The sequence below is a fragment of the Ceratotherium simum genome, chromosome 10, assembly GCF_057802395.1.
Source record: "Ceratotherium simum simum isolate JZ-2026a chromosome 10, ASM5780239v1, whole genome shotgun sequence".
NCBI classification, from domain to species: Eukaryota; Metazoa; Chordata; class Mammalia; order Perissodactyla; family Rhinocerotidae; genus Ceratotherium; species Ceratotherium simum.
The window spans coordinates 35,116,367-35,132,525 of NC_141909.1; the positions used below are offsets into that span (position 1 = coordinate 35,116,367).

Consider the following 16,159-nt stretch of genomic DNA (forward strand, 5'->3'; position numbering starts at 1 on the left):
AGACTTCTGATCATAAATACTTAATGTGATATGACCTGGTTTTTCTAAGAGAAATTTAATACTCATTACATTTAAGATCACCTTCATTATTTAAATTTTTCTTCACAATTTACAACCCAAATATTCATCTAATATATAATATTATGTTTATAATGCCTTTATTATTCAAATAAAAGATTTGTAGATGGTTTACCTGACATCTTTCTCAAGTTGTGTAATACACTCCTTCAGTGAATCAATCTTAGAATCTCTCTGACGTACTGATTCAATGAGATATCTGTAAGGTTGTTGAGCCTGGTTTAATAGAGAATTGGCCCTGTCAAGCTAAAGAAAAACAGCTTTCATTAAAATCTAGACAATTTTTCAAGAAACTAAAACTATTCAAAACACTCTGGCATAGATATAGGACACCAACTCTACCTTACACGAATTACTCTTAAAAGCCTTTCTCGTGTAAATTAGAAGGTTTTAAAAATTATTAATCAATATAACTATTCTTTATAATAATAACAATAAAACAGAGAAGAAAAATTTTAAATAAAATATTGTTACCAATTTTGGGGATGGGATACCTAAATTTTCTTGCCATTTGTTGGTCTGAGAAGATATGTGACATAAAATTTATCTTTTAATGAATATCCATTAGCTAAAAATGAAAATCTTTTATTTGACCATTATTTCTATTCAAAATAATATAATCATACTACAATTTAGTAATTTTTTCATGTCTTCATATTCTCTTCCATCCTTACTTGTAAAATAGATAATTTATGTACCTAAATCACTATGTATAAATACATTTTTAAAAAATTATGGTCAAAACATAAATAACATAAAATTTACTATTTTACCATTTTATAGTGTACAATTCAGTGGCATTAAGCACATTCACAATGTTATGTAACCATCACTAGTATCTAGTTCCAGAATATTTTCATCAACCCAATAGAAATTCTGTACACATTAAACAGAAACACTCCCCCCACCCCCGGACACCTCTATTCTACTATCTGTCTCTAGAAGTCTGCCTATTCTAGATACCTCATATAAGTAGAATCATATAATATTTGTCATTCTGTGTCTTCTCATTTCACTTAATGTAATGTTTTCAAGGTTCATCCATGTTGTACCACTTATCAGAATTTCATTCCTTTTTAGGGAGGAATAATATTCCATTGTACGTTTTTAGCACATTTTGTTTATCCATCCATCTGTTGGTGGACACTTGGGTTGTTTCCACTTTTTGGCTATTGTGACTAACGCTGCTATTAACAGTGGTGTATAAATATCTGTTTGAGTCCCTGTTTTCAATTCCTTTGGGTATCTACCTAGGAGTGGAGTTGAATCGCTGGGTCATATGGTAATTCTATATTTAACTTTTTGAGGAATTGCCAACTGTTTTCCACAGTGGCTTTATCATTTTACATTCCTACCAGCAATGCACTTTGGTTCCAATTTCTCCACATCCTTGCCAACACTGTTACTTCATGTGCCTATTGGCCATTTGTACATTCTCTTTGGAGAAGTGTCTATCCAATTCTTTTGTTCTTTTGTTAATTAGGTTGTCTGTTTTTTGGTTGTTGAGTTATAGGAGTTCTTTATATATTCTGGATATTAAACACTTATTAGATCTATGATTTGCAAATATTTTCTCCCATTCTGTGGGTTGTCTTTTCACTCTCTTGATAACGTCCTTTGATCACAAAAGTTTTTAATTTTGATGAAATCCAACTTACCTATTTTTTCTTTTGAAGCCTATATTTTTGTTGTCATTTTTAAGAAACCATTGCCAAATCCAAGGTCATGATTTTCTCCTATGTTTTCTTCTATGAGTTTTATACCTTTAGCTTTGAAATTTAGGTCTTTGATCCATTTTGAGTTAACTTTTGTATGTAATGTAAGGTAGGTGTCCAATTTCAATCTTTTACATATAGATATTCAGTTTTACCAGCATCATTTGTTGAAAACACTGTCTTTTCTTGATTGAATGGTCTTGGCAACGATGTTGAAAAACCATTGACCATATATATGAGTGTTTATTTCTGTGCTCTTTATTCTATTCCATTAATCTTGTATGTCTATCTTTATGCCAGTAGAATACTGTTTTGATCACTGTAGCTTTGTAGTAGGTTCTATTTTATTCATTTATTTTTTTGAGGAAGATCAGCCCTGAGCTAACATCCATGCCAATCCTCCTCTTTTTGCTGAGGAAGACCGGCTCTGAGCTAACATCTATTGCCATTGCTCCTCCTTTTTTTCCCCAAAGCCCCAACAGATAGTTGTATGTCATAGTTGCACATCCTTCTAGTTGCTGTATGTGGACGCGGCCTCAGCACGGCCGGAGAAGCGGTGTGTTGGTGCGCGCTCGGGATCCGAACCCAGGCCGCCAGTAGCGGAGCACGCGCACTTAACTGCCAAGCCACGGGGCTGGCCCATGTAGTAGGTTTTAAAATCTGCAAGTGTGAGTCCTCCAACTTTGTTTTTCCTCTTCAAGATTGTTTTGGCCATTCAGGGTTCCTTGAAATTCCATACGAATTTTAGAATGGATTTTCTATTTCTGCAAAAAAAAAATGCCATTGGGATTTTGATAGGGATTGCACTGAACCTGTAAATCGTTTTGGATAGTACTGTCATCTTAACAATCTTGTCTTCTAATCCATGAACATGGGATGTCTTTCCATTTATTAGGTCTCCCCTAATATCTTTCACTAATGTTTTGTAGTTTTCAGTGTACATATCTTTCCCGTTTGATTCAATTTATTCCTAAGTATTTTAGTCTTTTTGATGCTATTATAAATGGAATTGTTTTCTTAATTTCCTTTTTGGATTGTTCATTGCTAATATACTATGTACAATTTCATGTTATGCCTTTTCACTTCACCTTATATCATAATCATTTTTCCAAGTTTTTGGAGTACCTTAATTTATATTTTTAATGGTTACAACACTGTCTACTAAGCAAATGTGCCATAATTTAATTACATTGCTGATAGTAAGAAACATTTAGGATGTTATCCATTTTTGACTAGTATAATAATGCTACAACAAACTTTTTTTTATATTGTAGATATTATTTCTTAAATTAATATTTCCTTTGTTAAATTTTTCAGAACAGGACATGCACTAAGGAGTATGACTATGTAATGCTCTGGACATATTAAGTTCTTTGCTAAAGGATTATATTAACTTATATACCCAATCACCCTTAGTTTTTTTGTTTATTTGTGCTTGCTCTTTTTTCCTAAGCAAATGTAAAATGTATGTCAGTATAGGACTAAACACAGCACTGTCAATATCAGCAACCTCTCCTTTGGTACATAATGAGTTCTCAAAAGTTGGATATGCAAAAACTGAACAATCAATAAAAGTGGTGAATATCTATTATAAAAGTGAGGGAGTGGGGAAAGGAGTATTTTATTACAAAGAACAAAAATATTATAAAATTCCTACTTTGACCTTAAAATGTTCTTTGATAATAAAATTCTAGCCTTTTATACGTGTAAAATTTTTTTTTCCTCTTTCCTTTCATAATCCCTAACAAGTTCAATTGAGGCTAAAGATTTGCTGTTTTTCTGGGACAAGAAATGATTTATATTTTTTCTCAAATGAACTACATTTACAAGATCCATATTTTTTATATTAAGATCTAAACATATCATTTATTTTAGCACTGCAATTTTCTGGTTTTCTGTTCTCACTAAAAATAATGAGTGACCAGCATCCTAGAAGCTAAAGGTGTGGAGAAGAGCAAGATGGGTATAGCGGAAGGTAACAGCGGAAGGCAGAAAGAATTAAGGGCATCAACAATTATTGTTAGAATGATCAACCACGAGGTCCAGGTAGGTAAGGAGGAAAGTGAAGCCAAGAGGTGGCTGACCAACTGTTAGAGAATATCTGCTTGCAGTTTGAGGACTACTTTGTAAGTTAGACTATTCCTCTAAATTATATCAGAAAATTTCCTACGGTTATATTAAGTAGGGCCCAGGAAATAATTCCTCAAAGAAAAGGAAATGAATAGTGAAAGAAAAGAAGACTTCTTTTTTCAGACACAATTCATTATAGTGAAAGCAGAGCTATAAAGAAAAAAATACCATGAATATTTTCTATAGTTTGGGTTTTAGTGCTCTTTTTCCTTGCTTTGGTAATCATTCTTTAAAATCTGTTACAATGTCACTGGAATCTTATTACTCTACTAAGTTACTTTATGAACATTCAAATATGCAGCGGCACAAAAATAAAACTAAATTCTACTTACCTGTATAACCAGTTTCACTAGTCAATTAAATCAAACAATTGCCTTGACTTTGTTTTCACAGAATTGACCCTAACTGAATAAACTGAACTGGCAAGTTGCTTTGTGTTTCAAAGTGCAGAATAGTCTGGGGGGCGGAGGGCGTGGGGGGCTTGAGGGGCTTGAGGGGGTGCGGGGGGTGGGCAGACAGTAGGGAAGGACTAAGGCCATTTCCAAATTGTTGTTAGCTGTAGTCTAGAATGAGCTATGTTTAAAACTTATCAAACTTAACTTCAACTGCATAAAAATATAACAGCAATCATTAGTTTAATTATTTTAGTTCGATTTTTTCATTACAGAAACTACATATATTAGGTTTTAGTATTATAAACCAAATTAAGGGCCAAAAGCCTTTACTTTCAAAAGGTCTCTCTAATATACAATCTATAAACTCCTCCCTCTCTAGATAATAAAATTACTATAGTGTTGTCAGTTTTTATAACCTTGTTTGTAAGCTTCTAAATCCCCCAAATTTATTTTAATTTCTCAGGAAAAAAATACACGTGTCTCAGTGAAAAGTGATGCTAATATCTATTTTTGAAATAAATGTTAATTTAACAGAATTTAATTCCTCCAATATGGTTTAAAAAAGTCTCTCTGTAGCTATAATAATTAGTATTCAAAAAGCTTCACAATCACTCACTTTGCCCATTGTTAGTAATCTTTTCCTTATAGGAAAGCCTTAGTAATTAGTGACTCAGGAATCATATACATAATAAATGACTCAGGACTAAATCCATGACACAACATTTTATAGAATTGTTATTCCTCCTTTGTTTCAATAAACTGTACATATGATTCAGCGAAAAGCAACACCTGATTAAAACATAATTATATATTTTAATTCAAATACTAACTTATTCTTGGATGATACCCTAAAATTATATATTTTCTCTTAAAATTTAAAAAACATATAAAGGTGACTACATTTTGTTGTGTTTTTCCTAAATGTGGGATTTTTTTCCTTGTGGAGTTTATTTTCAAAGAAACTCCTAGAAATTGAGCTCTTTCTTGCCAGGGACAAAATGTATTCTGTTGAATGGATTTAACATTGAGTCTCTTTTTGTGTATAAAATATATACAAGTGATACTCCTAAGTAGTGGTGGTAGTTTGTGCTGAAAAATCCACATATCCTTGACTAATCTTTTTGATTGTGCCATGGAATGTGAAATGCCTTTTGCGAGGTCCAATATGGGGCAACACTTTGGTACTACTTCTGTGTTCTCAATCTAAAGCAGTAGTTCTTAAACCTAGCTAATCAACAGAATCACTGGGGAATATGTAAAAAACCCAGTGATATCTGGGACCCATCTCAGTCCTAATGAATCAATATTTCTTAGGGTTGGGCCTTCTGATGATCTGTCAAATTTGGAAAGCACAGCTCTTGTGATCTTGGACTTGCTGCAGGCGATTCCATCCAACTATTTTAGTAGGTTTAACAGTACTACACATAAACCATCTTATATCCTGAATTTACCATCTTCCCCATTAAAACTAACTCCTTCTCCTGTGTCCCCATATGGTTAATGACATCATCATCTTTAACAGGGGTAATAGGGCCGGCCCCGTGGCTTAGCGGTTAAGTGCTCGCGCTCCGCTGCTGGCGGCCCGGGTTCGGATCCCGGGCGAGCACCGATGCACCGCCTCTCTGGCCATGCTGAGGCCGCGTCCCACATACAGCAACTAGAATGGATGTGCAACTACGACATACAACTATCTACTGGGGCTTTGGGGGAAAAATAAATAAATAAAATCTTTAAAAAAAAAAAAAAACAAAAAAAAAAACAGGGGTAATAGTTAACTGAAACAATGCAACCAATTAGGATGCCAGCCTTCGCACTGGAGCAGGGTCCTAGAGAAATTCTGTGGTGCCAGGTATTACTTCTCTGTTGCTGGATGGTGGGGAGGTCCAGGGGATCTCAGGAGAGGGATCAGGACAGACAGGATTGTGGTGATGGAATGATATTCGGGGGCTTAGGGCAACAGTTGTTTACCAGTGTTTATCAAATGTTTTATTATTTTAACAACCAAAAGCAAGTCCATACTAGTTGATTATCAGCCCTGCTCTGGTCTTGAGGTTCTCAAAGTACGGTCCAGATAATAAAGAGAAATTCACAAGAGTAAGACGTTAAAATGTTTGAAAGTAATCAGCACGGAAGTGATGACTGAAATCACTGGAGTAGATAGGACTGTAGAGCATTATTTTTTTCAGAGCAGCTCTGCATCACTTTTATTAAAGATACAAGAAGAGCTTGTTAAAAATGCAGATTCCTGGGCCTCATTCTAGACCTACTTAATCACCATCTCTGAGGGTAGGATCAAGAAATCTACATTTTTTTTTTGGTGAGGACGATCAGCCCTGAGCTAACATCCATGCTAATCCTCCTCTTTTTGCTGAGGAAGACTGGCCCTGGGCTAACATCTGTGCCTATCTTCCTCCACAGCATGGCCTGAAAAGCGATGCCTCAGTGCACGCTTGGGATCCAAACCTGGGCTGCTAGCAGCGGAGCCCACGCTCTTAACCGCTGTGCCACAGGGCCGGCCCCAAGAAATCTACCTTTTAAACAAGAATCTGAGGTGATTCTTATACTCACTAACATCTGAGAATTACTACTGAGATGTAAGAACAGAGCAAAGGGCAGACATATGAGGGACACCTACATTTCAGGGTCAGAAGATGTTAGCTAAGAAGACTAAAGAGTCATCTGAGGGAGAACGGTGTTGTAAAACAAAGAAAGGACAGAATTTCTAGAATATCTATATTTATAATCTCATGCCATAGACAGATCAGGGGACAGAGAAGAGAATACTGACAATTAGAAAGTCATTGGGGGCCAGCCCCGTGGCTTAGCAGGTAAGTGCGTGTGCTCCGCTGCTGGCGGCCCGGGTTCGGATCCCGGGCGTGCGCTGATGCACCGCTTTTCAGGCCTTGCTGAGGCCGCGTCCCACATACAGCAACTGGAAGGATGTGCAACTATGACATACAACTATCTACTGGGGCTTTGGGGGGGAAATAAATAAATAAATAAATAGTTAAAAAAGAAAAAAAAACAAAGTCATTGGTGATCACTCAGGAAGGGCATAGGTGAACAGATGATGGGGGACGAGAGGAGAGGGAATTATGTACAAAAAAAGGGGCTAACTTTTGAAAGTTATGTAAATAGACACACACACACACACACACTCATTTTTTTGAGTGGGAGCAAAAAAGAGTAAGTGAAGAGACTAAAAAATCCTTGGGTGAAAAGAACCCAAAGAAAATAAATTTAGATGACCTAATTGTAATAAAGAAAAGATATAGATGATGGAATTGATGGCTTTGGGGAGTGGAAGTGACCTGCAATGAAGATAATAGGAAACAAGACAGATACGGAAAAATAAAAACACTAGGCAACAGGAATGAGGGCCTGGTTGATGTTCAACAACAAAAAATTGTAATGCTTCCAAGCAGCAAAAGCAACAGATTTCCACGAGAAATTTTCAGCACTTTAACAAAAGACCAAAGAATTTTCTTTCTCTCTCTCCTTCCTTCCATTAAATATTTATAGAGTAACTACCAGATTGTAAGATACCATGCTAAAGGTAGGGAATGTCAAGAAAAGTTTGACGGATGAATTTGGCAACAAAGCAATCTAGTAGAGTGCTAGTGAATGTAGTGCTCAGAGGGTTGATAAGGTCCAAGGCTGGGTAGGAAGAAAAGTGGAGCCAGGAGGGGCTTGACAGATTGGATAAATACAACATTTACGAGTCTGGGACTCACAATGAGTCCAAATAAAGCACAGGTTTAGTGGGAATGAAAGGACTGGGAGAGCTGGAAGGACTGGGAGAGCTGGAAAGACAGGAGATTAGAGTCAGAGAATGGAATTTTCAAGTTTAAGTGTTTTAAATTTCTTTCCCCCTCAAAGCTACCCCTGAGAAATTCATTTTAATGTGGTTCAATTGTGTAACAATGCTGATTGGGTGGGGGTGGGGTGGAGGGATTTGGCAGTATAGTTTGCAATAGCTCTTAAATGAAAAAATTTGTAGTCAGTCATGAGTTATCAAGGCATACCAGTAAGATAAAAAGTTTAAACAATTATCTTATTTGTTTGATGTGTAAACAGAATATAATTTGTAAATACATTATTGTTTTTCCCTACTTCAGTAGTGGCTGGCATTTGGTACACACGCACACACATTCATATGACCTGGTATGTGAACCTATAAATACATGGCTTCAAGAACAAATTCTGGTATACTGTCCTGGATCCATACAATTGAATTTTTTCCAGAATGAACCATAACAAAGACTTCTTGGTTTAAGCATTTGGCAACGTTAGACACAGAGCTGTTACTACAATGAAAGTGAATGTTTTGTCCATGTAACAAATCAGCCATTCATACGGTAGATAAATATAAGTTCATCATTGTTAAAATAAAAATGTTCCTTTCTATATAATTCCACATCAGAGCCTTAGAAAATAAGAGACAAAATGACAATAGTTAACAACAATTTGTACATGTTAAAGGCAATTTCTGGTTCTGTGTTTTGATCATGCCCCATATTACCTATGAATAGTTTGTTCCAATAGCCTCTTTACTTTAAGTCTTCTTCATGAAACTTTATCATGCATCAACAATTTAATTATCCCTCATATCCAGCTACATTTTATCTTGTGCATCCACAAAATATATGAGAACACTAACTTCACAAGGAGTGAAGCATCCCATGAAATACACACACACAGAGAAATGAAGTTTCTCCCAAATTCTTTAATGTTACAAAAAAGTTAGTTCTGTTACCTATGTCAAGAACTTAATTTTTCTCTAGACAAAGTTCCTTTCCGGGGGGTATTTTCCTGTTACTAACAAAACTAGCTTCAAGGACCGCCGAATGGCACAAGTGACAAAAGGTGGCCATGATTACCGTCACAGAAAATGAGCCATTGACATCTTCCCCACTCCTTTTCCTTTTCTCCCGTCTCTTCTCTGTGATTCTCAAATTTCATTCCCTTTCTGGTCTGTTTTTTTTTTAAAGACTTTATTTTCTAGAGTAGTTTTAAGTTCACAGCAAAAGTGAGTGGACGTACAGAGAGCTTCTATATATTCCCAGCTCCCCCTACCCCTAAAACCTTCCTCAGTATCACCATTTGTTACAACTGATGAATGTACATTGACACACCATTATCACCCAAACTCTACAGTTTACAGACAGTTCACTCTGGGTGTTATAAATTATATGAGTTTTAACAAATGTATAATGACATGTATTCACCGTTACAGTATCATACAGAATAGTTTGCCCTATAAATCCTCTTGCTCTGTCTATTCATCCCTCCCTTCCTCCTAACTCTTGGCAACCAATGCTCATTATACTGTCTCCATAGTTTCACTTTTTCTAGATGTCACATAGTTGGAATCATATAGTATGTAGCATTTCAGATTGTCTTTGCCTGTTTTCAAATGCCATTTTTTCACCTTCTGCCTTGCTTTTCTGTTTTTTCCCTGTTAAATGTTACAAAACATAATCTGTTTTAAAAAAACTATTTAAAAAAAGTAATCCACTCATTTGCTCCGGAAACATTTCAATGAAACTCATTTTATTTGGAACTTAATAAATATTTTACAAATGAGGACACTGAGGCACAGAGAGGTTAAACAACTTATCCAAGTTTACACAGCAAGTAACTACCGGAAATGAGATTTTAACCCAGTGAGTCTGGCTCCAGAATCATGTGCTTAGCCAGTATTCATGACCGCCTCTAAATAACAGGAAAAAAAAATATTATGTAAGAGTAGCACAAAATGTGAAGAGATAAGAATTCCTCTCCCCTACTTCCTCTCCCCTACTACTTTAAACTAAAGAATGTGGACTAAAGGCATGGGTGCGCATGTACACGCACAAACAGTAAAGAAACAGGACCAATTATCCACAAAGAAATATGGGAAAAAGGGAGAGAAGAGAAGATGAGGATGAGAAGTAGCTTAGAATCAAATTGGCCTTCTACGCCATGCTAAAGGATATATACATGGACTGGTAGGCAACGGGCATTTTAAAATACGAAATCATGATCTACAGCACAGAGGACAGTTTTGCTTAGAAGAACCAAAGACTTTTGATGGACTGATGAACTTCACTTGCTAAATTTAAAAAATTTCAGGCAACGTAGTACCTCAACGAAGCGTTTATATTTTAAGCCTTGTATTTCTAATGGTGAAATAAAAACAATGTTCTTTATTAAAGGAATTTTAAGTATCAACAAACTTTCAGGGAAACATTTTGGGAGGCAAACGGATCCGATAACTCATACTATTTTTCATTTTTTCTATGAAAATGGATGCATCTTATAATTGCTGTTGGCCAAGTTGCACATGGGCTTACCTGTTTATACTGTGATTTCAGTTGAGTTCTGAGTATGGCTAATCTGTCATAGATTGAGTTTAAATGTCATTTAAAATGTCTTCAAAAAGATTACAATGTGATTTGGCACCAAAACAAAGTTTATGTTAGAAGAAAAGCACAAAAACTGAGTTGTGTAATATATGATAAAAATCATTGCCTAAAGTCTGAAAGAATGTGTGTCTAAAATTAAAAGAAAATTTAAAGTGATAATAAAGCATTGTATCATAGTTTCCTTGGCAGCATCTTTTACTCTTACTCCTTAGTGGTACATAAAACACTGGAGTTTTTTTCACATTAATGGAGGCTTAGAAACAAGGTGGGAAAGGTTAGCTTTGAAGTTTAAAGAGACTTAGTTTTTTTAGGGCTGTGGTTGGGCTATGAATCTCTACCTTTAAAATGCTGAGGTGGGGCTGTAGGAGTTGTGTATGCTCTAGACTCCTTCCAGAGACTGGGTTCACTGGGGATGTTGGTGGAACGCTCCCAGCAGTCGTTAGAGTCAGGTAACTAAAAGGACAGAGGAACATGTTTTCTTCATCTGGATTCCTATTTTTACTATACTCTGCAGAAATCACCAACGTCACTGGTATATATATATATAGAACATATTGGCAAGTATTACAAAGACTCCATTAAGCACATCCTTCTGCCACATCTTTTTTCCTTGCCTGAGCACACATTAGACACCTTTCCTGTTTTGTTTTCTCAGTCCTAAGGCTTTCAAATGCCTATGTTATGTTTTTAGATGCTTCTGAATTTTTCCTATAGTAAATCCTTTCTCTGATATTCTATAACACTTCCATATTCCTTTAATAAACTTGTTCTTGATAATGAAACGGAAGGAAGGAGGTGAGGAAGAAAGGGAGGAAAGAGTGGAATACACATGTACATAGCATGCAATTCAAACTACAGAGAGGGAATATAAACTGAAAGGATCTCTTCCATCCATCCTAGAACCTCAATATCTCTTCCACAATGATAACCAATATCAATGATTTCTTTTGGTGTATATCATTCCAAATATCTCCACGCATATATCATAAGCATATATACATACTACAGATGGATGTATGGGTATCTGGTATGTATATATATATATATTTCCTCGGCAACGAAATTTTGGGTACAAAGAATTTTGCTTGAATGTAATCTTTGTTTATAGATATATGTAAAAAAATTGGATTTTGCCTCTTATTTTCGTAATCTTTATAAATCGATGTAAGTTTGGTGGATGGGCTAGGTCAATGATCTAATGAATGAACATTTACTTTATACCTATTATGAATTAAATACTGTGTTGGTCACCAAATCTATGCCTTTAAAAAAAAATCTCATGCAAGTTGGAATAAATTCAAACAATTCAAAAATGCATAAGGTAAAAATTAGTCATTCCTCACTTACTCACTCCCAATCCCAGAATTAACCACTGTTTGATGTTAGAGAGACAAATATGGATGGTCCTGGAGGCTCATTTCCTATTCTACTAGAACAGGCTAATATGAGCTACTAAACTCCAGGTGCTCCCTCTTCCACTGTTACACAGTCAACTAGATGTTCCCCACCCACCTTCTATTTAAATTTGTACAATGTTTTGGTGTGAAGTCCTTCGATCAGATCCCTTTCTGTGGTACATCCAGACCATCCACGCCAGGCCTAAGCACACTCTTCTGTGGAAAGAGAACTTGGGGGATGGTCTATGCTCTGTTAATTCTTTGCCTGTAAGTTTACCACAGTAAAGCTTATTTTATATGTATAATGCATGACTAGTGGTATTTGTGTCCCCTTGGCATGACAGTTGTATATTTTCTAACTTTTTTGTTTTCTCTATGCTTAAACAGAAACGCAATTCAACCCCCTACACACACACACACACACACACACACACACACACAAATATATATTAAAACCAAAATAGAGAAACATAATACATACCATTCTGTAACTTTCCTTTTTTAAAAAAATTATCAAGATAGTATAAACGTCTTTTCAAGTTAGCACATGTAGATATACTACCCACACATCTTGAAGTCTCTTTGAAATCTAGCAATTTAAAGTTTTGTAACAAATTACATAGATTCTACAAAGTGCCTGCTAGGCAGAAATTCCCAGGCAACTAAACTTCGCCATTTGGTCACCTGAGATTGCACATGTCCCATTTTCTAGATAAGTTTTCTGAAATTAAGTTAGCTGTAACAGATAAATCTCTTAAGTGCTTTTACTAAAAGACAAGGTCTTTGTGAACAAGGCTATACATGTTAAGAGGTTAAGACCACGCCTATTTTGTTCATCAGTGGTTGAGTATAGTGGTAGTGTGAATGACTCGAAAGAGAAAGAGTAAGCATTGAGGTTCAAGGCAGCTGAGGCAGACCAATTCTTGTTGGTGGTCATGTGGCATGCTTCGTGATTTAACTTAGATCTTCTACTGTTGAACAAACCCCACATCAACACTCCATTCTTAACTAACTTGGCAGTTTCTTGAGAAATACGTACATACAAAAAAGAAAGTCGATTTATTTTTCTCTCTTTTATACTGGACCAACAAATGAAACAATGGTCTGAAGACACGGAACATCAAGCAAGGAAGGACAGTGAACCCCAAGATACAGGAAACAAACAAGGTGAGCCCAGCCCTACAATTGCCCCAGTTCACTGCATGGAGAGAGTTTCTAGGCTGTGGTTCAGGAAGGGGGAATTAAAGCAGAGCCTGCCAAACTCCCTGAGTTAAAGATCTGTTGCCAGAAGCAGAAACCAAGGTGGCTACAGTTAATATGGCAGAGTACTGAAGAAAAGACAGCGGCACAGAGAAGAACTCTGAAAATTTACAGAAAGTCCCCCTTGAGTGTTCATCTGGGCACTGAACAGTGCATGTGTGTAAAGAAACTACAGACACTGAGACAGAAGCAGTGAAAAGATTAGAAGGAACAATCTCTGAAGATCACATGGGCCAGGAATTGTACTTAGTCCCACCAGCCAAAGGAGAAAACCTAATAATTCATAGGACCTGGGGGAGAATACTCAAAAGGTTTTGGTCACAGTAGTGGGGGAAAATTAACCTTAAGATGAACTCTTCTTTGCTTATAAAAGCTTAAAAGCGAGACTTGAAAGGACCAAACTTTTTCCAAGAAACTTAACCATGTCTGAGAATAAAGCCTACAAAAACAGACAGGAATACAAAAACATTTAGGTCTAAGGTAAAACTCACAATGTCTGGTATCCAGTAAAAAATTATCAGGCATGCAAAGAAGCAGGACAATATGATACATAATGAGATAAATCAATTAAAGTGAAACCAATCAAGAAATGACACAATAATAGAATTAGTACACAAGGATATCAAAACTGTTACTGAAACTGTATTTCATATGCTCAAGAAAATAAAGTTTGAAAACGTTAAGCAGATACCTGGAAGATACAAAAAAGACCCAAATTGAACTAGAAATGAAAACTACAATATCTGAGATGAAAAACACACTGGATTGGGTTAACAGCAGATTATATACTGGAGAAGAAAAGATTAGTGGAACTGAAGACTTAGTAAGGGAAATTATGCAAAAGGAAAGGCAGAAAAAGACTGAAAAAAGTGAACAGAACATCATTTATTCTGTTGTAGGACAACTTCAAGCAGCCTAATATATGTCTAATGGAGTCTCCAAAAGAAAGAGAGAGGGTAGGATAGAAAAATATTTGAAGAAATAATGACTGGAAAACTTCCAAATTTGATGATCTCACACACAGAAGAAGTTGGACAAAAGCCAAGCACAAGAAACTTGAAGGAAACTACAGCAAGTCATATCATAATCAAATTGCTTAAAGCTAGTAAAAAAAAAGAAAATCTTAAAAGTAGCTAGAGAATTAAGACATATTACCTAGAAAAGAACAAAGATAAAAATGACAGCATGTTTCTTGGTAAAAACAATGCAAACTAGAAGAGAGTGGAGCAACATCTTTCAAGTACTGAAAAAGAGAGATGACAAAAAAAAGTCAACCTCCAATTCCTTACCCAGTGAAAATATCTTTCAAAAACAAAGGTGAACTCAGCAATTCCACTCTTAGCTGTATATACAAAATAACTGAAATAGGTAGTCAAACACATGCTTGTACTCAAATGTTCATAGAAGCACTATTCACAATAGCCAAAAGATGGCAATAATTCAAATGTCTATTAATAGATGAATGGATAAACAAAATGTGATATATTTGTACAATGGAATATTATTCAGTCATAAAAAGGACTTAAGTACTGATAGATGGTACAACATGAATGAACGCTGAAAACATTATGCTAAGTGAAAGAAGCCAGACACAAAAGGTCACATATTGCATGATTCCGTTTATATGAAATATGTAGAACAGGCAAATCCACAGAGACAGAAAGCACATTAGTGGTTGCCAGGGGCTGGAGAGAGGGGAGAAAGTGAAATGACTGTTTAATGGGTACAGGGTTTCCTTCCAGGTGATGAAAATGTTCTGTAGCTAGATAGTGGTAATGGCTGTACAACATTGTAAATGTACCAAAAGCCACTGAATTGTACAATTTAAAATGGTTAAAATGGTGAATTTTATGTTAGGTGAATTTTACTGCAATAAAAAAGACATGAGTGAACCTCTCAGATGCATACTTTCAGTTTATTTGGTCTTAGTAATGCATAACCATAAGAAATATATATATTTTTTTTCTTTTTTTGTGAGGAAGATCAGCCCTGAGCTAACATCTGTGCTAATCCTCTTTTTGCTGAGGAAGACCGGCCCTGAGCTAACTTCCATTGCCAATCCTCCTCCTTTTTTTCCCCCAAAGCCCCCCAGTAGATAGTTGTACATCATAGTTGCACATCCTTCTAGTTGCTGTATGTGGGACAGGGCCTGAGCATGGCCGGAGAAGCGGTGGGTCGGTGCAGCCCGGGATCCAAACCCAGGCCGCCAGCAGTGGAGCGTGTGCACTTAACCGCCAAACCACGCGGCCGGCCCCAAGAAATATATTTTAATCTTGACTTTTGTTAAGAATAAATGGTCAGAAATGTAGAAACAAAAAACAACAAAAAAAGGTGAAATAACAACTTTTTGCAACATACAGAAGCAGAAAGAATTCATCACCAGCAGACCTGCTCTCTAAGTATTGTTAAAAGAAGTGCATCAACTAGAAGCAATATGATACCACATGGAAATTTCTATCTACACAAAGGAATAAAGCACACCAGGCATGGTAACTATTTGGTTAAGTATAATACCTTTTCTTCATATTATTATATCTCTTAAAACGATTAGCAACTATTTAAAGTAAAAATAACAGCAATGTAGTGTGGGGTTTACATGTATAAGTGAAACATATAAAAACAAAAGCACAAAGGTTGGGAGGGGACAAATGGAATTATACTATATTGTATACTGTATTTATATATGGGACAAATAAAAAACAAACAGCAAGATGACAGACTTAAACATAACCTTATCAACAAACATTAAATGTAAATGTTCTGAAAACTCCAATTAA

General features: G+C 35.8%; 1 protein-coding gene across 2 annotated transcripts in view; it reads right to left on the reverse strand.

Annotated features, from left to right (window-relative positions):
• Positions 1-16,159, reverse strand: part of PIBF1 (progesterone immunomodulatory binding factor 1) — a 198,936-nt gene that overhangs the window by 39,189 nt on the left and 143,588 nt on the right. The window contains exon 15 of one of the 2 annotated variants that reach the window (XM_004423075.3): positions 194-324. The exons of the other annotated variant lie outside the window; for it this stretch is intronic. Coding sequence (XP_004423132.1) covers positions 194-324 — 131 coding nt within the window. The remainder of the gene's footprint in view (positions 1-193; positions 325-16,159) is intronic. 2 annotated transcript variants of the gene reach the window in all.